Genomic DNA, 24,470 nt, shown 5'->3' with positions numbered 1-24,470 from the left:
ACATGCAGAAACAGACTGGTGGACATTTGAAGGCAGTGGCCACCAGCGGCAGCCACGCCATGTGAGGCTCCTGGAGTGGACCTGCTGAGCTGGACAGGTGCTGGCAAGGAAAGGGCAGGAGAAAGCGAGCAGGGCGCCTCTGCCAGGAAAGAGACATTCATGTGTGTCATCCTCCAGGCAGCAAGCAGATGTGACGGCCACACATCTGACATGGTGTGACCCTGAGCAAGTCCCATCACCTGCCTGTGCTCCAAATGGAGAAAAGCAAAGAAACGCAGCCAGCTGGGTCTCAGATGCCATCAGCTGCCGTGGATGTTGGCGTTGCCCAAGTGACAAGATGGAGGAGCTGGAGGACAATAGGCCAGGAGTGCGGGCATGGACGTGTGAAGCACTGCAGGCTTACCTAGGAGCTCCTTGCGTGTCCGGCTTGCAATCTCCTTGATCTCCATGCGTGAGAGGGACAGCGAGTGGGCGGCTGGCATGATGTTAGCTGCCGCCGCCATGGCCACCGCTGCCGCCGCCGTCGTGGTGCTCGCCGTGGGCGTCGTGATGATTTTGTTGACCAGCGGGGACTTCAGCGGCCGCTCGACGCTTTGGCTCACCAGGTTACTGAGGGGGATTTTGTAGATGTGTCTTATCTGCGGCTCACCTTGGGGAAGAGGCAAAACAAGACGAGTGAGACCCTCGGAGTCGCTGCGGCCCACCGAAGTTCAGCACGGATCCCCGTGATGCTCGACAGTGTCGGTGGGCAGTGGAGCTCCTGAGTATTGTGCCAGTTGGTCGAGTCATCTCTCTGAAACTCAAACAGAACAGAACTGCTTTACACTGAAAGTCGATGCTCATTTGGCCCCCTGGCACCAGAGAGTACGGTGCCATCTTTAGGTGGGCTTGCCCATTAACTAGTTGTATTTCCTTATTATGGTCATCCATCTCAGGTTCTCCAGGTGAGGGTGACAGAAGTGTCAAGATGAGCCTGTTCTGCCCATTAATCCTGACATGCAGGAGTGAGACAATGTCAACCCTATAAACCTGTAGAGTGCCCACCTTTGAGGTGCCAGCCTGCACTGCAGCCCACAAGCACATTCACTTCCACTTCTGGGTTTTTTGCTGGAAGAGCAGAGCATTCAGATTTTGAATTAATGACACAAATGCCATAAAAATGCCATCTGGGCACATGTGACCACATAAATGGTGCGTCTCCAGGTAACAAGAGGGATAAAGCCCCCCTGGCACCAGGACAGCCTTCATCTCATTGCTACTTAAATCTTGTGAAAGTGTGCCCCCCGTGGTTGTCAATATACTATGGTAGGTCGGGACCCAGCATCTGCCAGTCTGTGCATGGCACAACTTAAAGTACCACACAGGGGGACTTGGCCAAGGAGGAGGTGCCTGCCTGACATCCAGCAGCATCTGCACAACATTGGCACACAAGCTTGACCTCCTCGGCCTTTCTTGGATCCCCAGACATGGAGTGGCTCAAGTCTCTGTTCACAATTCTCAGATATAACTGCCACCCCTAATAGTGGCACTATAAAGGGCATACCTGGCAGGACACTCCTTGAAGCCAATAAGAACATTGCTTTAATTGGCATAGAGCACATTCATTGACGGGCACCACTGCTGCAACACCCTGTCCTTTGAGGACCTTAAATGCCACCACGCTGTGTTTGTGTCTGCCACTCCGCCATCAAACAGGCAGACATGTTAGAGAGAATGAACCCAAAAAGAGAAGCCATCCTGTGGGGACAGTGCCACCTGCAGGCTGCTAGTGGTCACTGACAAGATGTGTCCTCCTTTCCAGTGCACACCTTTCAGAAGTGTGCCCAAGCCTCACTAGATGACATGGCATGACACCACAGCGAGGGGCAGAGTGACAGGGACACCAGCAGAATAAATGGAGGCAAAGGTGACACCTGTGCAGGTGGGGGATGAAACCGAGAGGGACATTCAGTATGACAGGTAAAGGCCTAGTCAAGGGGAATGAGGTGGAGACCACCGGGTATGGAACTACCTGGGTTTAATGGCAGGTGCCAACATTAGGGCAAGTCTATGGAGTAGCAGGAAAGGGCCACACAGGGGTTAATTGTGCCATCTCTTGATGTCCACACAGGGTAAGACCAGGGTGGCCTGTCTGGGGTGGGCTGGGTGTTAGTGGAGGAGTTAATGGTGATGTCACACAGGGGTCTACCAGACCCTGGGCTGCCCTGAGGTGCTGCAGGAGACACTGGTAGAGACCGACATGAGGTGGTCTGTCATGTTGGTGGAGTGGTTACTGGAGGAGCTGGCACAGGAACACATAGGGGTAAGGCTGCGCTGGGGTGCTGCTCGTGACACTGGCAGAGTTCCACATGGACGCATGACTGGTGATGCCTGCAGAGGACCACATGGGGGACTGCAGGTTCTGGGACGATGGGGTGGGGTGGTCTTCACACCTGTACAGGGTGACGCTGGGGACACTGGCAGAGGCCCAGATTGAGTGGGCTGAGATTGTTGTTACTGAAGATGCCTGCAAATGTGGGGTTACTGGTCTGGGGGTCTACTGACTTGGCGCCGCCTGTCACGTTGGGCTCTCAGTCTTCATTGCAGGCTGGCAGTCCCACCATGACGAGAGCACAAAACACGCGTCTCTTCTGTTCTTCAAGTGCCCACTTTGTCATGTAAAGCTGGGCAGCAGGCTGAGGTCCTGGAGGAACATCTGGTGCTGCCCGATGCCCACTCACGTGTCCTGTGAAGACCAGATTATGACAGACGGACGGACAGACATGACGGGCGTTCACACAGACAACAAGAAGCATGCTGGCCAAGTGGAGGCAGGAGATTTTTTTTTTAATTTGGTGGCACACAATTCCTGGGTGGAGTGACCCTGGGCTTCAGGGTGGCATGTGCCCACATCCTGAATGAGGAGCGGGCACCACTATGGGGGGGGTCTTTAGTCAGGTCAACCTCTGTCACGGGCCCTCTTTCAGTGGTGTCTGCCAGGACCGCCGGGACCCCTGAGGAGGCCAGCCCGTCACCCTTTGAAGCAAACGTCACACCCTGCGGTGACCTGAGGCTTTGACAGCTAAGCCTGGAGTTGGTAGATGAGATGAGTGGGGGTCCCGGGGGGGGCACATGTGCCAGTCTTCACTTATAGGCTGGCGGTGCCACTCATTATTACTTTAAAAAAAAAATCTCCTTGACGTCCACAGGGTTGTGCCACCACCTTGTGGCGTCTTCTCCCAAACAACCGTGCACCTGTGGCCAGAAAAGATGCAAAATGCAACGTGGGCACAACGGGCGGCCATGAACTCATTTTATAAGGCTCTTATAAAATGCTTCATATGGCTCGGCGGGCGGGCAGCTGCCCACCCTGCATGCTTCCAAACCTGCATGGCCGGGCGCTTTATGAGCGGCTCAAATACCTTCGGCCTCCTTGGACAAATACAGCGAGAGTTTGGTTCCATAGGGGATCCGAATAGAATCTGATTCACAAAAGACACAGAAAAGCAGCGAGCGTCAGCAGCGGGCACACACACGCCAGGGACACGCACGCACACACATGTCAAGGACAGCTCAGACACACCCCCACACCCCCGTCTGGGACTGGCATCGGGCATCAAACTGCGCCTTTCACTCCCGCCTGCTTTGCCATCCTAAGGCCCTCACGTTACTCGACTTTTTTGCCGATTTCCAGTCACCTAAAATCGTGTGGTCTGACATCCCCCTGGCGACCCCCGAGGACATCAAACAGGTGAGCCGAGAGGGTGGGCGCGTGTGCAGCTGACAGCCAATGAGCACTCAGAAGGTGGAATGCAAATCGGGGGGCGGGGCTTGTCTGCCCGTGTTTTACACACCACGACAGAATGAATTTGGGGGTTGAGGGGCCACTTTACTCGTCAAGTCTGACGTCCCCTCTGAGCTGAAGTCGTGTAATGGGACCCCAGCGGAAACTGGGCACACAGCCTAAGTGGTCTCTTAACACAGAAGAGAAAACACAAAAACAATCCTCCGCACGCCACTCATTTGGGCATCTGCTGGGTAACGTCTGCAGCCGGCTCCACCGAGGGGTGTGTGACGGGACACACAGGGTGCCATGATGGGATCACAAGAGGGTCCACGTGACCCTCCCAATGTTTTACTCAAACACATGCTGGACTGATATTGGGACGCCGCTGATCCACTGCTTGACATGGATGGGCAGTGCCAGCACCTTTGGGCACTTGGAGCACTGGCACCTTTTCTTAGCGGCTCACCTCAGTGTCAACTTCTCGTACTGTGCCATGGAAGACCGGACCCTCTGAGTGAGTCTTCACAGGGGGGCACTCTCTGACTGAATGTCAACGTATCCCGGCCCTTGGAGCTTCTCGGGGGACTCAGCTCTTCAATCGAATGTCACCGTGTCACCACAAACACGCCCACTGATTTGCTACTCTGCAGGTGCTGCCCTGATCTTTGTGCCCATCATAAGCCCCTCGTGACCACATATGTAAGACGTGTGTGACGCTCCATAGTAAGGCCCCCCCACTCTTTGATTTCCTATCCCTGTCAGACCCCGTGTGACAGTCACAGAGGGGGGCTAACACCTGTAGATCTGACAAATACCCTGAGACTCAGCCTTCTAATTCTTGGGCCGGACCCCCTCTGTAAAAGCCATAACAATATTACACCTACCGGGGGGGCGACCCCTTTAGAAACATCACGTGGCACGAACAGGTGAAGAGCGAGGACATGGGGTACGTGTTCTGGGACGAGGGGCTTCATGGCCTGGAAAAGTCAAAAGTGATCAGCAAAACTAAACAGCAGACAAAGTATGACACTGAATACAAGGAGGGGGCATCACGGTGGGCAAGAAACAAAATGATGAAGCCTAAGGAGATCGAAACTACCCAATGGACCCTTCAAGGAGTTACATGACGAGGAAGATAAAGAACAGAGGATGATGGGGGACAAGACCAGCTGATTGAGGTAGCTGTCAATGAAGAAGACACCACGGGGCACCGATGGACATGTGTTGGGGCTGCAGGTGGCATCTCTGGTGACAAGTGCATCCAAGATGACCACTGCAAACAAATGCCCGATGACGTGAAAAGCTGCCAGCAGAACGTCATGCTGATGTGAATAAGAGGACCCTGTGGTGTGTGTCTCTACAGCCTGGCACCTCCACCCTGGCACTCCCTCCAATGGGCACCAGTAGAGTCAGGCAGCAGACCCCATGAGCTCCACCCAGTTCAGATAAGGACCACTGTCCATTAAGTCAAGCACGGCTCTGTTTGAGCTTCAAGATGTAGGGGTCACCATGTGCCCAGTACGGTCAGTTGGTCTGTGCCAAGGGGGCACACGAACAAGCTGAGCAGAAACTTGTCCCGAGAAGTCAAGTGCTGTCCCTCCATTGTGTGCCCGCGGTGACCCATGGTGGGGGATGACAGACACGTGTAAGGCGAGACCACCGAGAGCACTTCAGTTAGGTCTGAACTGTCTGATTTGTAATTAAGGGTCAAATCCAGGAAAGGTGGGCTAATCGTCCCAAACATTACAGAGGGCACTGTACCCTTGGCACAAAGCAAACCCCTGGCTGAGTGCAGAGAAACCTTTGTGAGATGAGCCACTAGAAAGTGGAGCCATGAAAGGCACTATATAAGGGGAATGCTCCTGCCTTTCAGCCCATGGCACATTCCAAAGTCGAGTGACTGGCATGGGCACCTTGGAGTTTGTCGCCCGCTGTGGGACCCCGACACCCCCTGCTGCCTTTATTAGAATGTTGCATTTTTCCCCATTTTCCAGATCTTTCTATCGAGGTGCTCATCTCCACTTCTGTGCCGGTGACAGCAGGTGGCGCCAATGCCACGCTGAGCTCGTGTGATCGCAGCTGCCACCTGTGGACGCCCTCACTTGTGCAGAATCCACACTTACGTCAGCGCCTCCCACATGGAGGCTAACGAGCTCAGCGCAGCTATTTTAGACACAGCAGTCTGGCGACGCTCGTTTCTTTTCTGACTCCTTTATGCCAGTGAGATATTGTGGCATTGCCAGGAAGCAAGCTGAGGCCTACCCTGGCAGCATTGGGCACAAGGCAGGACACTGCTGCCCATCACAGAACCCACCCACTCAAACACTTACAGTCTCAGCAGTTCACCCGCCCTGTACACCTTTGGGCAAATGGGAAGAAAATGTCAGGTGGGCACAGGATTTGAACCCAAGACCCTGGATCTGTGAGGCTACTGGGAAAAGAGACCTGAGGCATGCCAGGATGGTATGGGGGGCAGAGGGTGGGCAACACAAGCTCTTTGGAGCCATCAGTTGGCAGACAACGTGAGGTTCATTTCTGATGCCAGGTGCCACAGTGGCTGGGCTGCTCACATGCTATTGGGCTGGCAGGGGGGTTGGGGTCTTCCCTCACCAATGAGAACAGAGAACTTCCTCAGCCTATCAGAGGCCTTGCACTGTGGCCACCCGCTGGCTGGAGGTGACATTATAGCCAGAACTTCTCAGGACATCTGTATGGAGGTGGAGACCCCAATGGCAATGCACAATTGCTCTTGTGCCCACCCTCTAAACCCACTGACCAGCTGGATAGGGAGGTCACACTTCACCTGCTTGGGGCCGAGCCATGAAAGTGGGCACCTGCAACCCTGGACTACAGAAGGGAAGTGGACTCTTCCAAGGACCACCCATTCATCTTCAGTCCTGGAAGTATGGGGAGTAGGAGGCACAGCCTGCCCACGCAGCACCAAGCACAAGGCAGGAGCCAGCCAGTTTGGGGTCTCCAGGGAGCCCAAGGTGCAAGTCCTTGTGATCTGCAGGGGAGATCACCAAAAAGTGCACCCCCACCACGTCCAGGCCAGGACTGAAACCCAGGACCACCTTGGTGGTGGCTAACTACTGTGCCACCAGGCCACCACCTTTCATAAGCCTGTTGCTGCTGATGTACCACAAGAAGATGAAAAGAAGATTCTGTGGAGGACATCCATAGGAACAAAAGGGGCACACACCAGCACCCCCCCAACAAGACAGCTGGCAATTGGAGGAGTTTCAGGAGGGACGATGAAGGACATGAATCCCCCGTGTCACTAGGGTGCTGTAGGGCATAGGGGGCTCTGGGGCTGCCCCACCTTTAAAGCTAAAGAGTGCCATGAGCCGCCTGCTGGTGAAACACAGAACTGCTACTTCTTACAAAGTCCTGGGTGGTCACTGCCCCGAGGACACAGCCCTGGAGGGGGCGTTCATCTGCTTGAAGTCCACTGGCACAGAGTGGCCCCCCCTTGCATCCCAGGTGGGCCTTCATGGCCTCACCACTGGATTACAGCAGTCATGCTCTTCTACATAAAGCTGACACGAGTGACGTCTGGGGGACACCTGAGACCCCCAGACTGTGCAGACACATCAAACTGCAGAGCCTCAGCAGCAGACGTCACCGCAGGTCCTGGCACAGAACAGCCCCAACATCACTGGTGTCCTACAAGTGCCAGCCTGAGCCAGCGGGGACGTGACCTGCTGTGGCTCTGCAAGTGACAGACAGACAGACGGACGAAGAGGACCGGTGACCCGATGGCTGACCTTCAAGCGACTGAAATCCAACAAGTCACCGGGACCAGATGACACTTGTCACCGAGTGATTAAGGAGGCTAACCAGTGCAGACAGGACCCTTGGGTCTTCAGAAAGTCACTGCCCATTGGGGACATTCTGAAGGCAGGAAAATGACAAATATTCAAAAAGGGTGACCAGGCAGACCAAGCAACCACAGGCCAGTGAGCTTAATGGGCATCACAGGAAAATTCAAGGAAGGAATCACTAAGGAGAAGACGGAGCAGCACAGGACAAGAGGGGCAGTTTGACTGGGCAGTCAGGGTGGGCTCAGAGGTGGGGGGCCGTCATTTACTAACATGCCGGGGTTCGATGAGGAAGAAACGACCAGAGTGGAGCAGGTGAGATGACTGAGGTGGACTTTCATTTGATGAGGTGCCACGCAAGAGGTGGGCATCCAACTACAGGAAGTGTCAGTTGAGGGTGTGCTGAGTGTGGGTGGGTGGGTACAGAGTTGGCTCAGACACAGGAAGCGCTGCCATGTGAAGTCAGACATCATCATCACACTCCGCTTCTGTGTGTGTGTGTGTGTGTGCTGCTCATCACGGCCGGGGGGCTTCCTCACACTGAACTCAGGTGGGCGGGCTTCTCGCAGTTGAGGACTTTGAGGACCATGCGATGATTGACAGCATTGTCCTTCTCGGGCGGGAGCGGGAGTGGTCCGTCACAATCTGATCTGCTTGGATGCCAACGAACGGTCAGTTTTGTGTGTATGTAGGTATATATGGGGGGGGTCCTGTATTGTTAAAGGTGGGCAGCATTTGGACGGGGGGTTATGCATAGGGGGGCGAGATATTGCAGAAGGGGCCGCTAAAGGGGAGTTGAGGCGTCTAAAAGCCTCGTTAAAAACGTCAATTTATGGACGGCTCTTCTCTTCTTTTGTGTTGTTCCATAATTGTCAGGTCTACTGTGCTAAGCAGAAGGTCATGGGTTAATCGTCACCGCAGTGTTGCTCTCTGTGATCGTCACAACGGGGAGCCAAAGGTGATGGCCGATGTTAAGCGTGGTGACCAGCAGGGGGCAGTGCGGGGGGCCGCTGCTCTTATTAATATTTATTAAGGATTTGGGCAGGAAGGTAAAGAACCAGCTGGTGAAGTGGGCAGAGGACACCAAGTGAGGTGGAGAACCCAGAGGGACGTGGACAGCAGACTGGCGCGGGTGGATGTCATGTCAGGAGATGTAAAGACATGTGGGGTCTGAACATCGAGAGCCCACCTTATGAGAAGGACTTAGGAGTCACAGTGGACCGCAGACAGAAGCCATTAAGAGGGCAAGCAGAGTGCCTGGTCATATAGCGCCTTGACGTATGGAGATCCTGCTGAGTCTTTATAACACACTGGTGACACCTCAGCTAGAGTCCTGGGCGCAGTTTGGGACAAGAGAAGGTCCAGAGAAGAGCGACCGGGCAAACTACAGGGGGCTACAGTGGGGGAGTTAGGAGGAAAGATTTAAAGGAGCTGAGCCTTCACAGTGATGAAGAGGAGACCTGACTGGAGGGTTTAAAATGATGAAGGCCATCAGTGCAGTGGCTTTAAAATGAGGTCATCGAGAACACAGGACAGGGACACTTGTGAAGGGTGAACGTCACACTAGGAGGGTACTGCAGACACACAGAATGAGTGACCACATAGTGTGGTGGGCAGGAGGACTTCAGGGACCCTCAGAACTCGACTTGAGTTACGTGGACAGGACTGGTGGGCTTTGGTGGGCTGAGTGGCCTGTTCTCGTGCAGATTGTCCTAAAGGTTGGTGTCAGGTGCCAAGTGTCACTCACAAGACAATCGACAGTCAATGAAGCGCCTCCTGCCATGTCACCATTTCTTCAAGCCCCTCTGTCACATTTAACACACACAGCCTCACGTGGGGTCCAAAGCAGCACTCGTGTGTGACTGAGGGGTCACAGCGCGTGTACGCCTGACATCACACGCGGGCATTTCAAGAGTGTAAGTGGCACAGTGACAAGCTTTGGTGCATATAGTGCCTTGATTTCTGTATGTCTGCACTGCCCCGTGTGCAGAGTACCCACAAGTCAGCCCTAATCTGATATGGGGGCCCGCCCCGTACCCACCCCCCTTGGTGGTCTCTCTCGCTCTCTGGAGTTCATTGCCTGCTCTGACTATGCACGGATGCCCCCTCCGAAGCACCCATTCAGTGTTGGCTCCTGCCTGGTATGCTGTGGCTTCATAAGGTGGGTGCTCGCTCCAGAGTGGAGACTCCGCGGTGACCCCGTGCCATGTGCTCCATCCTGCTTGTACGTCACAGACGCGCTGATCGCCAGATGGCAGGTTTCCCAGTCGAAGACGCTGGCATCGCTCCTGCAGGCGTCCATTGGACTGAGGCGTGGATGGCGTATGCTGCTAAGAGTGAAGCTTTACTTTGGAGCAGATGGCTTCTGCAGCAGTGGGAAGTGCCAAGGCACATGCCAGGGTTAGCCTGTCACTCTGAGGAGCTCACTGTTAATGGCGACATATACCATTGAGACTGGTGCCATGAAGCACTGACATTTTTTAAGATGAGTTGGTCATCAGGGTCACAGCTGGATCAGCACGCTGGGAGGAGGTGATACCCTGGATGGGCTGGCAGGAGGGCATCAGAGCCTTGATGTCCAGATATGGGTGGGCTGACACTGTCAGTAAGTCAGGGCTTCAGAGCTCAGCTTAGCCCCTTAGTGGTGCCCATCTTGATTCATGCCAGTTAGCGGCTGTGCCAGGGTGGCCTATCAGGTGACTTCTACCAGCCACATCACTGACTCAGAGGTCTCTGCAGATGGTGGCTAAGCTTACTTTTTAATCCTGGTCACTGTGGTCTTCATTTGCACCGTGGCATCCCACACATACCTCACTCTCATCAGCCTGGCACACCCAGGTGTCTCCCACGGTCACGCTGCCAGTGCAGGTCTAAGCTGAAAGGAGGACGAATTCTGAAATCGCAATGGCAGTCGGGCGCCGCAGAGGGTAGGTGACGCCCTTTGAGGCTCCGCCTTCATTTTTTACAATCAGCGCCAGTCGCTGTCAGTCATTTGCTCCACAGAGGTCTTTGTTAAGGCCCCACCCCTGTGTGTCTGTCGTGTCCTATGGGGGTCTCCTCTCTGGCTCGGGGGTCTTTTCTTTTTATTTGATCGTTTTGTTGTTTTTTAAATATTATTTAGTTGCTGACTTTGCTCTTTTTTTTTCCAGGGTTTCTCTGGTTCTCCTCTCCCTTTCGTTTCCGTTTTTCCAGCCTTGGTGTCACTGTGACTGGTGTGGGCCGTGGCAGAGGCGGACATTCGTTTAACTTGAAGGCCACTCCAGTGGGTTAGTGGCAAAAGGGCAGCCAGGAGGTCGGCAGAAGGTGAAACAGCAAACGATGGGACTGAGCACCTGTGAGAAGTTCAAGACCCCCAGCAGTGACCAGGAATGTTGAAGGGGTGCTGAGGGGTTTAGGAATTGCAGAGAGAGAAGAGCTGTAAGGGTTAAAAAGGCAGAGATGTGACAAATTGCCAGGACACTTTAGGAGGTCCGACAGAAACCCCTGAAGTTGATTTGATTTGAAGTTGATCACAGCACCAGGGGGCCTGCACATTCTCGAGGGCTTCAGGACAGCAAATGTGATCCTGATATGCCAGAAGGGGGGGCTTCCTAAGCCAGAAAACTACAGGCAGCCAGCCTAATGTGGGTCCTGGCAAATAATGGAAGGAATTCAAAGAGGAAGAAGGCCATGAGGATGAGCGCCAGGCAGTGGTCAGCAGGTGACGTCAATAAAGGGGTGAAAAACGAGGGGGCACCAAAGCATATGACATGATCAAAGTCTGATAAGAAGTGGGAATGCAGGGCACAGGCTGTGAAAGAGGGCAACACTGGCATGAGCTACGAGAGGTGAGCTTTATCAGAAGGAGTGGCGTCCAGCAGGGGGCAGTGTTGCCTTCAATAAGCTGACAAGAACATCAAGAACAACTGTGCCCACATTCCGACAGGGTTTCTAGCGCCTTGACGTCTCCAAATTACAAGAAGACAAAGCAGAGAGGACAGCAAGTGAGCCGATTCAGGAGGACAGAGTGACTCCAGGACCACGGAGAGAGGTCACTCAGGTATGACAGCAGGGGTCCTGGAGGGCTGCAGTGGCTGCAGGTTTTTGTCCCACCCCAGTTTCTTAATGAGATGTCAATTGCTGCTGATGAAGTTCTCATTGATCGAGAGACATTTTAGTGGTCTCATGTGGTCACCCCACCCTTAATTCTCTGGTTTTAATGGCTCCTTATTAGCAAATGACAAAGGAGCCAGCAGTTCTCGCGCCCTGCTTGGTTTAATAAAAGCGTTTAAGGCCTCAAATCATTTGGATGATATCCTTGGAAAAGAAGAACATCAAAGAAATAAGAAACTAACATGGCAGACTAACAAGCCACAATATAAAATAAAGTGTGACACTGGCAGGATCGGTCACTGTGGACCCCCAGGACCGACGTTGTGACCCCTGGCTTCAGAGGAGACACGAATGTGGAGGAGCTATTAAGAGGAGAAGGAGGGGGTTATATAGCGCCCTGACGTGAAGGGCCCAAGTGCGTCACTGAGCTCTCATAAAAGACAAAGCAGCACCGGAGAAACAACAAAGAGGGCCGCCGAGCTGATTCAGCACCACGGAGAGGGACAGTTAAAGGACCGCAAGAAAGGCGAATTCAAACGATCGGGGATGGCGCATCGCACGTTAAGCTATGAGCGAGGTCACCGGAGACCCCCACTTGGAGCTCTGGGTGCAGGAAAAAGACGAACGAGAACGGAGGAGAGCAGCGGAGCGGATTCAGAACCTTGGAGAGCAACAGAGGAACGAGAAATGGAGAAGAAAAGGCGGGCGGGCTGAGGTGTCTGAGCGGGGGCGCCCCGAGGTAATCGGCCGTGGGCACCAGCGAAGCCTCTGCTGCAGTTTGGGTCTCACGAGAGAAGGCCAAGTCTGGGGGGTATATTTGGGGCGAAATGAAAGAAATCAACATGTAAACAAAAGCATTGTGAAATGTGATAAGGCCATAGTGACAATGACAATGACAAGGCCCCAGTTCTCGCGAGTCTGAGATTGCGCTGCTCGCTTCTCGCCGCGTTTACTTCTTCCGCTCCTCATTTCAGTAACGCCGCACACAGCGTGACACGCGCTCTGAGGTGACACCTGTCACTTCCTCATCATTAAGACGGGGGGCTCTAGGGAGTCCTGTCCATTTCTGTGGGGAGGGGCTGTCATTCAGACAAGAACACACTAGCGTCCAAGCAGGAATGAGGGGTCCTGGGGATCCCTGGATGTAAGCATTGGGGCGTCACTCGAGCGTCTGACGCCCCGCCAGGTCGACTTTTTCCCAGACACTGAGGTGACAGGACTGTGCTGCCCTCTGGTGGCGGCTTGCTGTGCTTTACTCTCTCGTTGTGCCCCCCTGTCTGTGTCTGCGCTACTCCTGCGGTTTACTATTTAGACAGACGGCTGCTCTTCTTTCCCTGCACTGCCCATCACGGCCCTGTTGCCCCTCATATTAGCACACAGTCACCCCTCAGCGCCCCCCACGCTCAGTCCCATGGAATCTCATTAAAGTGCATTGAGACGCCCCTCACATCACAGTCTCTCCAGTCTGCCAAAGCGCCGCCCGCCCTCGTCCCCGGGGTCTGGCACTTACCGTCTCCTAGAGGCGATGGGAAGGTGGGCAGCTCGTAGCCGGTGGGCGTCAGCGGGGAGCTCAGGGAGCTGTTCTCCTTGGAGCTGCTGCTGGAGGCGCCGTTCACCGCCACCGACGTGGTGAAGTAGATGTCCGACTGCGAAGACAGAGAAGAGGCCGTGGGCGGGGCTCTCTCGTTGATGGACAGGCGAGAGAGAGACGGGCATGGAGAGAGAGAGAGAGATGGGCATGGAGCGGGCAAAGGCAGGAGCTGCCGATGAAGTCTGCAGGTTCAGCTCTGGGCCGTCAGTCAGAGGGAGTGCGGGTTCAAATATGGGCAGTGGGTGAGCAGAGACTCGCTTCACACTGCTGGGGCATTAGCAGGTGGCACAGGTGGAGAGCAAGTGCCCCCTTGGAAGATGGTGGTGAGGTACTGGTAGTGGGCTGGCACACTCATTCACACGGCTTCTGCTTGCTTCTGTAGAATAGAGGAACAGCAGCAGGAAGAAGTCTGACGTCACTTCTGCCCCGCCTCGGGACACGCCCCCTCCGGACTGCTGCTGCTCCTCCTGCACTGTGGCGCTAGAGGGCGCCACACCGCCATTTCTCATCGCTGTTTTCGTGTTGGCTCCCCCAGCTCTCAGTTATTGGGGGTCTCCCAACTCCTCTTACGTATCTTGGCCCTCATTTGCCACGGAGGGGCCCTTTAGTTGGCGACAGTCTGCCCATAATGCACCAGATGTGCCCAGATGGGTGAGTGCTATGGACCAGACTCATAGTGGTCCACGACACCAGACCACTAGCCCCTGTGTAGGGGGTGTAAGTTGGGCAGGTTGGCACCTAGTGGCAGACCCCAGCTTGAGTTTGTCACAATTTCCTAAATCACCATCACACTACACGACATTTCCAGTGATTTGGGGGCAGTCATTCGTTCTGACATCCCAGTGTGCCACTCGACCCTCCAGACGGGTTCAGCCTTAAACTGTAGTGGGAAGCTCGGGTGACCAACGAATGCTCAGCGTAGAATTCAGCCATGATGGGAGAACAAACTTGGGGGGCTTAGGACCATGCAGACAGAAGAAGGGGCTCGTCACAACAGAATGGAAGACAGAAAATCAAAGGACTGGGACTGCAGAGGGCATACGGCACTGGCACGGTGCTTTGACAAGTCATGCAGTTTGCAATGCCCTGTGGTGGCTAAACATGCCATTGTGATGTCCCTCCTGACTGGAAATCATGTAACGTTCCACTTAATGGGCCACCAGCATCAGCCTCTGATTGGCGCTGCCAAGTTTGCTGCCTGACTCACTGCAGTGGGCACACATGTGACAATGCCATCTTTCCTGAGATGCCTGTTGAAGAGTCACTTTGGGGGACCATTCACAGACCAGCCTGAGGTGAAGTGTGTGTCGGCTGAGCGGGCACTGGTCACTGGTCACTGGTCCCTCTCTAAGTGGGTGGTCTGTTCTTGGACCCTCGTGTTCGCCTTTATGTCTCCTTCGGTCAGCTCCTTGATTACCGGTGAGTGTCCATTACAGAAGGGGTGGGGCTCAGGCACCTGGCACCTCATGTCGGTGGCACAGCAGGCACATATATGGCGGTGCGCAGCCATTACGGTCAGTGGGCCACGTGGGGGGGGGCTTTTCTCATTTTGCCTTCTGCATGGTGGGCTTACTGTAAATGACCTCCAAGAGCCCAATAAAAATGCCACACCTACCCTAGAGGCCACCAGCTGGAGCTCGGGCACCACCGCCGTGTGGACAAGATTCCCGTTCACCACCAGCCGGATCTCGATGGAGTCTGTGGTGAAGGCCAGGATGTACGGGAAGGCACACACTGCAAAGGAAGAAGACAAGAGAGTGGCTGAGACCAGGCATGAAAGGCGCTATATTCCATAAATGCCAGCCCAGAAATTGGAGCACAAACCTGGTCATTTCTTTTTGATGCTCGCTCTGGTCATCCAAAATCAACTTGGGCACCGTGGATCACTGGACGCTAGCAGACCTGACCCAGTGAGTGGACAACTGGCAGAATTGGGGGGAGGGTACACCCAGCCAGGCCCATTGGTGACACGATGCCATGTGGGCATCATGAACAAAATCAGGCACGGAGTCCCATGTGTAGCTGGTGGTGGGCTATGAGCCTTGCGACTTTATTTATGTATGCCCCGCCACTCTTTACCCTGAAATGGCAGTGGTGGCACACAAACTTAGCCATTCCCATATGCACTGCCAGCCATGCCATCTCAAGGCACTTATTCCAATGCTCTCACTTGGGGGCACCCAGTGGTTCGCAGACCACATGCTTTACATTGCACCCCTTAGCCACTAGGTGGCCTCACTGCCTGTGTGCTTCAAAGCCAACATTTTACCAGTGGGGACAAATCAGGGGTAAGCAGTGCCAGGTCATGGGTGGCATTGACACCCACTGGCTTTCTTTGCCCATTTTCCTTGGGCAGTGGGTTCTGACTGATGTTTGACACGTCCACCAGCTCACTTTGGTCAGTATGCCAAGTCAGGAGCAGCTCAGTCAGTCCATCTTTACATGATATAGCGCCTTTCACAAGACAATGACACACTCACCCACTGCGTTGGGGACCTGATTCCAGCTGAAGTGGAAATCCGAGGCCGACGACTGGATGATGGGCGCGGCGCTGCTGAACGGGCACACCTTCTTATAGCAGCAGATGTCTGCAGAGACACAAGTGTGGGGTGGCAGGTTAGGCAGGTGGGCATTTTCTGCCCCATTGTCCAGGGCTCTCACACTGACAGTGCCATCCTTAACAGCAAACACGTGTCATCAGGACACAGAAAATGACTGCAAGGGTCCCATCTTACTGCTGCTCCCTGGCACTTAAGGCAGGCCATGACAAGAAAAGCCCCCCACCCAACCTTCCTCTTCTTCACCATCCTGACCCCACAGGCCACATTGTGTACATTAGAGATCTAAACTGGCGCCTGGTTTGGGATTTGCATGGCATTGACAGCGCTTGTATTCAACCCTGCAGGGCGCTACACAATCTAACACCCCCCCAGACATTGTTGCCACTAGAACTCTGAAGTCTCCCCACAACCATCCCAACGATGTCCCAGTCCCACCTGCTTTCTTCACTACCCCCACTTTCCTTTGCCAACCTCAGTTCCTGAAGCCAGTGTGCCATCTTTAATCACATTTATGGGGTGCCCATGTCAAGCCCCAAATTGCCAGCCAGGGGACAAGAACTGTCCTCAATAGGTAATATCCTTTTTTGTGCCACCTTTGTGCCACTTTGCCCCTAGCAGCCCTTTACAACAGGAACTACGTGGCACAGTGCCCTTATACTCCATCAGGACAGCCCTCAGATGCCAGTGCCAGGCGGGTGACTTGCCCTACTTACAGTTATAACAGAGCAGCAGGCCCGCTTCTCCGTCTTCGTACACGTCTATGGCCGCCACAAAGTTGACCTGCAACAAAGAGAGAATCAATGCCCACCCACCTATAAACCCACCAACGTGCGCACCACACATGAAGGAAAGACTCACCCGGCTGGCGTCCACGTGGTGCAGCCTGTACAACTCGCCGGTGCTCTCGTTGATCAGGTCAAACTGGTGCCGATATGCCACGCAGATCATGTTGTCATTCTCGCCCGTCGGCCCGTCCACCAGGGACATCACCACAGGGACGTCACACAGGCAGATTTCCTGCAGCCAGAGGCGGGTCGTTATTGGGACACGCCCCCTCATTCGTATAGCCACGCCCACCCAGTGTGAAACCTCACCACCCGTCCTTCCCGTTCTGCTGCAGCCGAGCCTTTAAAATCAGGAGCCCCCAATTTGATTTTTGGTGCTACATGGCATTGCCCCCAGTGGGTAAAGGGTCTGTATTGATGGGACCCCAAAGTGAGTTGTCACCACATCTTCTTGTTCCCAGGCGCTGCTCTGCCATGGCATTCACTGTTGCTTTTGTAGTTTTCTGTCGTCTTATAGTGCCTTACAGTTCCAAAAGGGCCCGGTCATGTGACACCACAGAGCCACCAATGAGGACATCTGATGTCCTGGTAAGTGGCAGGTCACATGACTCCACAGAGTCACACTGGATGTCGGGGCTGCCAGTTCATCACCTTCCCTTGCGGAACCTCCTAGTGGCTGCTTGTATCCTTTCAACTGATGCAGTGTAAGGGTTAAAGTTGGCATGAACATAAGTGCCCTTGGGTGCCAGGCTACCAGATGTTGGCCATGTTCACATGCCAGGCTGATGCCTGCTCCTGCCTTCCATGCCTGATCTCCATGCCCCTTGCCCCTAATTCACCATATTTTCCAGTATGCTCTCCCTCATTTGCCCACATACCCTCTGTAATGCCCAGGAGGTCACTGGTGAGTAACCCATGTTAAGAATGGCCTCAGCTCAGCGTCTTTCACAACGGCCATCCCCCAACATGCCTGACCTTGCGAGTGTCCCACCTGCGCCACCCAGTGGCTTACCCGGATGTACTGGAACTCCTCGACGGGTGAGTCAGTGCCCGGTGTGGTACCACCACCCAGGTGCTCCAGCCGGTTGTACCTCCTGGTGATGAGCAGCAGTTTATTCCTCATGGCAGCCACAATCCTCAGCTCGGACCCATGGTGGGTGTTAATAGCGTAAAGATGGCACCCTGCGGACAGCACAAAGGAACAGAGGTAATACATGTGTGTCATTCATTGGCACATAAGGGGCACCCTAGCTGCCTAACTCCAGTGAACGTCATCACAGTGGTGGGCACTCCTGACTCCAACTTGCCAGCTCAGCTCTGTGACACCTGCATGATGGTTGTCCTGGTGCCCAGCACTCATAAGTTCCCCTCCTTTAAACTGGGGGCACCTTGGCAGATCTGTGCCATCTAGGAAGCCTGTAGTCCATTGGGCTCTATCTATCTATCTATCTATCTATCTATCTATCTATCTATCTATCTATCTATCTATCTATCTATCTATCTATCTATCTATCATATAGTGCCATTCATATCTATCTATCTATCTATCTATCTATCTATCTATCTATCTATCTATCTATCTATCTATCTATCTATCTATCTATCTATCATATAGTGCCATTCATATCTATCTATCTATCTATCTATCTATCTATCTATCTATCTATCTATCTATCTATCTATCTATCTATCTATCTATCTATCTATCTATTATATAGTGCCTTTCATATCTATCTATCTATCTATTATATAGTGCCTTTCATCTATCTATCTATCTATCTATCTATCTATCTATCTATCTATCTATCTATCTATCTATCTATCTATTATAAAGTGCCTTTCATGAGATTCGCAGCACAGCCCCCCTTTTTCCAGCCTGCCACATTAACTTTGCTTGGCATTTTCCACATGCCCACAGCTTTATTTACATGCAAGAGCTGATGAGATGACTATGCCTGGTACAGGCGCCACTGCCACTTGGGCTTTAATCTATGGCATACTGCCATGCCATTTTCACAAGCTTCTCTCTGCCCGGCTTGGCCACCATGGCTACTGGCACTCATGCAGAATAAAGAAAAACGGCATGGCGCCCTAAAGCAGATGGCAACAGAAAACACTGCTGGCCTTCATCACATCAACCCTCTCCTGAACTAGGCCATGCCAGTCCAAAGATGGGCACACGCATGCTAGTGCAGTGTAGAAAATCATGAGGCAGACGCCAACCAGCAGGTGGGACATCAGACCTGCTCTAAGACAGCTGTAAGCCTGTTGCTACATGGCATCTTCAACATGGCATACATGACACAGGATGTTACCTCCACCAGGAGGTGCCAGTACTCTCCTTGTGAGGATGTGACAGCAAGTGGACCCACTGGTCATACACTGGCAATGCCCGCTCTGCCCTTCAATTAAAGTTAATCAGTGGCCCCAGTGATGGCTGCTTATAGGCTAACAATAGGAGGGCAGTGGCGGTTGCATCCTCCTCCCAGGCATGCCCACACTGTGCCCCATGCCAGGGTCCACACAGCAGCTTACCTCTCGTTTTCTCAAGCTTGTTGTCTCTGCAGTCGAATTTGTTCCTCACCAGCTGCTTGTCCTCCAAGTCCCTCTTGATGGCGCTCAGCCTGAAGACGTAGAGACGGGAGTCCTTCCCTGTTGTGAGATCAAGAGGGGCACATCAGTCTGCCAGGCATGGCACATACCCTGTGGGCCGCTTTTTATCTATGGAATGTCCTCACAGCTGCAGTACTTCTGTTGACCAGGTGGGGGTGCACTAAGTAGCACTGAAGTCAAGAGTCACATGCTCAGCAGCTGAGCCCCTCTGCCATTCAGCTCAGTGGTGCCCCCCATCCACAGACACTTGTACACGTTGAGCAGACTTTGATTAATGTAGCACCTTTGTAGTGAGGCCACACAGCAGGGACACAGTGGCTAATGTGGGCAGGGTGGCCATGCTGAGCTGACCTCCCTTGGTGGTCTGCCTGCCTTCTGTCCATCCATCTCATCTGTTCAGCCCATCAACTCAAACCCTGGTCATGGGGGAGCTTCCCAGCAGCCTTGAGTGGGCACAGGCTAATCTAGGATGTTGTGCCAGTCTGTCACGGGCTTGAGGGCGCTATATATCAAAGGGTCCATGCTCACTGATTCAAATGTGATTAGCACAAGATGTGCCAGTAAGGACAGAGTGGGCTCCTCCAGTCTGAGTGCAGTGTGGCACATAGTGGTGCCAGGGCTGGCATGGCCAACTTCAACTCCAGGCCCACAAGCTGTCTGTGTGCACCTTGCATGTCCTCCTTTGTACCACTCTGGGTGGTCTCAGAAGTGTGTGTCTGGTTAGTTGACCAGATGCCCTTTGATAGCCTGGCATCCCCTTTAGGGTTGAAAACAAGTGCATGAAACAGCTGTTACTAAAATGAGCCACCAGGGGGCTCCAAAGCCCCCAGCGTGTTCTGGATGACTGTGGTCATCTGCTGACCCACTGACTGGCCTGTCACCTTGGTGGGCTTGTCACTGCCCTGCCACGGCTCTCTGATGTATGGTGGCTGTCCGGTGGCGTTCACAAATGTCCCTCAACTTCTCACCACTGAAGGACCAGAGAGCAGGGAAGACAAGTAGACCCCTGGGAATGATGAGGACCACCAGCCCCTCAGAGCTGCGCAAGAGGAAAACTGGGTAGTCCATAAAAATGAAACTGGCGAGGGAAGGTGGCGATGATGCTAAGTGAACACTCACCCGGGGGGCTCACGTCCAGCTGCAGATGCAGCACATTCCCTGTCTGTCTGTCTGTCTGTCTGTGCACAGCCCTGCGTTTAAGACCACTGGAGTAAGACAGCTGTGGCCAGACGAGGGACGAGAGCCCAAGTGTGAAATCGGGCACACTGGGTTTCAGCACTGTCCAGGGGGGGCTGCCGGCAATGACCTCTGTGAATGCTGACCCCTCATCCACGTCTCCCCACTTGTGCTGCACATGTCAGTGAACTTGGTGGCACACGAGGCCCCCCACAGCGTCACAAAGAAGCAGACGCAGAGCCACAGCCCCCCAAACAATCCATCGCGACAGAGAGCAAATCAAATCAGAGAGACGTAGACCCCCGTGGTGGCTCACGGCTCGGCCGCGTCCTCGTGTCTGACCTTCTGTTTGATGTTCTGACGAATACGAAGAGCAAAGAATCCCACTGATAACACCAGTACTGCCTGCCCTTCCCCCATCAAGCCACAAAGGGCAAACTGAAATGGAAAGGAAACAGGAAGTGGGCGGCCACCATGACCACATAACCTCACCCAACGTCCCCTCTGCGCGACCTTCACTTCTGGCACCCACGAGGCTGCAGGGGACGAGCAGATCAGGGCAACGAAAGGGCAGGAGAGCAACAAGGCCAGCTGAGGCGGGCACTGCCCCCTGTCGCCCTATCAGGACATTACACTTGCAGGCCTGTGCCAGGCAGGCCCCTGAGGTGCTGACTTCTGTCCAGCATCGACGGGCACACAGCAGTAGGTCTGACCTGATTGGACGGTTTTATATAGTGCCTATCAGTGATCCCTAAAAGCCTCAAACATCTGCTAGATGCAGGCCCATCACTGGGGGGGGGGGGGGGGCTCACAATGAATGGACAAGGTGACCACATGTCAGCGAACGGGGGGTCTGTGTCAGGCTGGGTGGGCAGTCTGCTGTGTGGCAGCATGTGTTGGACGTGGCAGAGTGACGGTGTCATTGGTGACGATTAGGAAGACCCTGTGGAGGGCAGGCAGATTGATGGTGCCACTGTAGGCACACTGGGGAACAATTGAAACAGAAATCAAACAGTCACTTAGTCATTTCCACCACTGTGCGCCATGTTCCCATAGACTTTGTCATAAGCTGACAGCCTGGTGGTCCCATCCTCGCCAACTTCCAAGATCTCCGTCCTGTCACCTCTCAACGTCGGCGTCACCTTTCCTCCTCTCTCTTGTGCCGCTTTGTCTTTTTTGTAATGTGGAGAGATGAGGCCCCCCAGTACTCGACACGCCAGGGCGCTATATAACCTGACACTCTGCCCTGATGTAGATAGTGACCAGTCCACTTGGACTCCCAAGTCCTGTCTTCTCCCCCACTAGAGTGAAGGGCACCATTGACAATTTCATTTCTGAAGCCGACTCCTCGGCCACCGTTGTCATTGTCACATGAACTGTCACCCATTTGCTGACCAACCTGCCACCATTTAAGGTTCCCAGTGGAGCCTCATCTGGCAGTGTCCAGTTGTCCACAGGGCACACTCGGTCACTCACAGTGGACTTCATGAGAGCTGCTAATTAGTCAAACCAAGTGTGGAGACCCAGACCACCGGGAGAAGCCCCTCCTGGACATGCCAATCTCAGACGTGCAGGGACTGTGACGAGAACTGAACCCAGGGCTCCAAAGCAGGGAGGTGACAGTGCCAGCTTCTGCAATGGCCTATAATTGGATTCAGGTCATTTGTGTGATGTGCCCTTCACCGAGAAGGACGAGTACAAAGTTAACAAATGGCTGAAAACAGGTGTCATTGTTGAGCCGTGACGTGACATGATGTCACCCAAAGAGCACAGGACAACACTTGCTGTGGTCACCTGCCAAACCAAAAACAACACGGAGTGGAGATGAAGACCCCTAGATGCAGTGCGGGCCCCTAGGGGTCAGGGAGCTGCTTGACCAGGCACTTGTTCAACGTGTCCGTTGGCACCACTGAGACTGAGTTCAGTCACCTGACCGGCAAGGCACTATATGGCACTATATGGCAAAGAGGAAATACTCAACCCATCCATGACAGGATCATTGAGGGCAGGGCAGATTCTGCCCTGGCACCACCTTGTGCCACACTGCCATCCATCTTGACTTCTTCAGCACTAAAATATAGCTGGGCAGACCAGAAACCCGCAGGCCCTTCACATGTTGTAACCAAAGGTGGCACACAAGTGACTTGTGGCAAGTCAGATATGAGGGGCTGAGCGAGGGGCTCAATGAGGGGCACTTCTTTTGAACGGACCTCCACTCACGTGCGCCCCTCCAGTTGTTCGCCATCCTTCTGCTGGTCTGTCACTGCCAGTGCTGTTGTTACAAGGGGACTACTGGGGGTTGCGGTCCCTGATGGCAGCTGTCCAGCCTCTGATCTTTTACAAGCCCCCCCCCCACCCAAGAGAGTTAGGTCCCCCACTGCACAACAACTCCATGCAAGACCCCCCATCTAATATCTATGCTGGACTAATGGCATTATTGGGGGTCGAAGCCCCTAATAAGTGCTAAAGCTGGGGACGCTCCTGGTCCATGCCCCTTGTCACTTAACGTGCTGTTGACTATAAGGGACATTTTCAACACAAAGGCGCTACATTAAGACGGCCAGCGAGGTCCCCTCAGATTGTCAGCTTCTTTATCTTTGATCTTCAGTCCTCCATAATTTGTGTCTGGAAATGATCAAGAATGCAACAAAAGTACATCATCAAGATCGGGGGGCACTCGACCCTTTAAACCCACCACAAGCCTTCAGGTCGGGGGGGGGGCGCAAGGAAGAAACCAACAGGGGATAAGGAACAAAGAAAGACGTCACCCGCCAGATGAATGCCACATGAACCAGCCGAGCGGGCAGCACTTTCCATAAAATTCCCACTCAGGACACTTGAATAAAAGAAAAGACAGTGGACTGCCCCCAGACCCCCCCCCATATACAGTATGTATGGCCCCCATGCGTCTGCGTCTCTGTGTTCACTCTGCGGTGGTCTGTCCCCCTGTCCAGCTGCTGCTCCTGCCTGGTGCCCGCTGCTTGCTGGAGTGGGCACTGCAAGCCTGGCTCCAGATAATTAGGTTGTAATAAACCAGAGAATGTTTCAGTATGCAGCCCCCCAAGGTGTGTGTGTGCCTCTTTATCTTATATAGCGCCTTTTACTGGCCTCACCATCACAACATGAACGACCCTGCAGGCTTCTTTACTACGACTTGTTGGACAGTGCCAACTTCAGGGCAGAACTGGGCAGGAACAAAAGCAGCAAATGTCAGACATGCGAGGTGGCACTCACCGGGGGACTCACTGTCCTTAATATAGTGTCACAGCTCCACCCAGGGACACCCAACATCACTTTCACTCCCCACTCCAGTCACTGCAGGGCACCATAGCAGCGCAGACTCACTCAACGAGACCGTGCAACTGCCCCATAACTCATCAATGGGGGTCCCCCAATGCCTCTTTTCTGCTTCCATTATACATACTAAAACTGCACGGGGGGGCCCCACACTAAAGGTTTCTTTGGCCTCAGCTGCATGACAGTCCTCCACCACCGGGGGCACTGAACTTTATTCTTTCTTGATTACTCCAAGTGCACACGTCAGTCCTTTCTCATGAATGCTGCACATCAGCTGATGCTGTTTGAATGACTCAGTTCACCCCCAGGGTGGCACTAGCGAGTCACTGCACTCTGGCCTGTGGTGCCCTGGCTGGGATGGGTGCCACACATGCCCTCTATTGATCTGATGGTGGCCTACCTTTATCGGCCCTGGCTATCAGGACGTCCTGGGCTTCGAGGACGTGCATCTGCTTGACCAGCATGGTCCTGTCGAAGACCTGCACTGGCACCGTCTGCCCCTCTGCAATGGGAAAGCAGAAACAAAACATGAGGAAAGTGGACACTGCAGGCAAAGCCCCCCAATGGCAGCAATGAACAAACCATTCATGGGGGGTCTTGTAACATCAGGTGACAGGACAATGTCCCTGTGCCACGTTTTAGGGCCCCCCACATTCTTTCCGGGTCCACCTTCATCCAGGTAACTCATCTGCATATCTTACCATTTTGATTAAACTCCTAGACAGATGCTGGTGCCACCAAAGGGTGCCAGCTGGGGTGATGGGCTCC

The 24,470-nt window shown here is 53.8% G+C and overlaps 1 protein-coding gene across 4 annotated transcripts in view; it reads right to left on the bottom strand.

The window, feature by feature from the left end:
• garnl3 (GTPase activating Rap/RanGAP domain like 3) overlaps positions 1–24,470 on the bottom strand; it is a 75,725-nt gene that overhangs the window by 3,507 nt on the left and 47,748 nt on the right. For 3 of the 4 annotated variants that reach the window (XM_028809021.2, XM_028809022.2, XM_028809023.2), the window contains 10 exons: positions 24,103–24,204; positions 19,152–19,268; positions 17,629–17,798; positions 16,690–16,848; positions 16,545–16,611; positions 15,751–15,858; positions 14,886–15,004; positions 13,190–13,325; positions 3,402–3,461; positions 404–649 (listed from right to left, as the gene is read on the bottom strand). In XM_028809021.2, the coding sequence (XP_028664854.1) occupies positions 404–649; positions 3,402–3,461; positions 13,190–13,325; positions 14,886–15,004; positions 15,751–15,858; positions 16,545–16,611; positions 16,690–16,848; positions 17,629–17,798; positions 19,152–19,268; positions 24,103–24,204 (1,284 nt within the window). The remainder of the gene's footprint in view (positions 1–403; positions 650–3,401; positions 3,462–13,189; positions 13,326–14,885; positions 15,005–15,750; positions 15,859–16,544; positions 16,612–16,689; positions 16,849–17,628; positions 17,799–19,151; positions 19,269–24,102; positions 24,205–24,470) is intronic. The other variant, XM_028809024.2, reaches the window with a different exon arrangement.

Source organism: Erpetoichthys calabaricus, chromosome 9 (genome assembly GCF_900747795.2).
Source record: "Erpetoichthys calabaricus chromosome 9, fErpCal1.3, whole genome shotgun sequence".
NCBI classification, from domain to species: Eukaryota; Metazoa; Chordata; class Cladistia; order Polypteriformes; family Polypteridae; genus Erpetoichthys; species Erpetoichthys calabaricus.
Note: the sequence above shows the minus strand (reverse complement) of the source record. Positions and strands in the feature narration are given on the sequence as shown.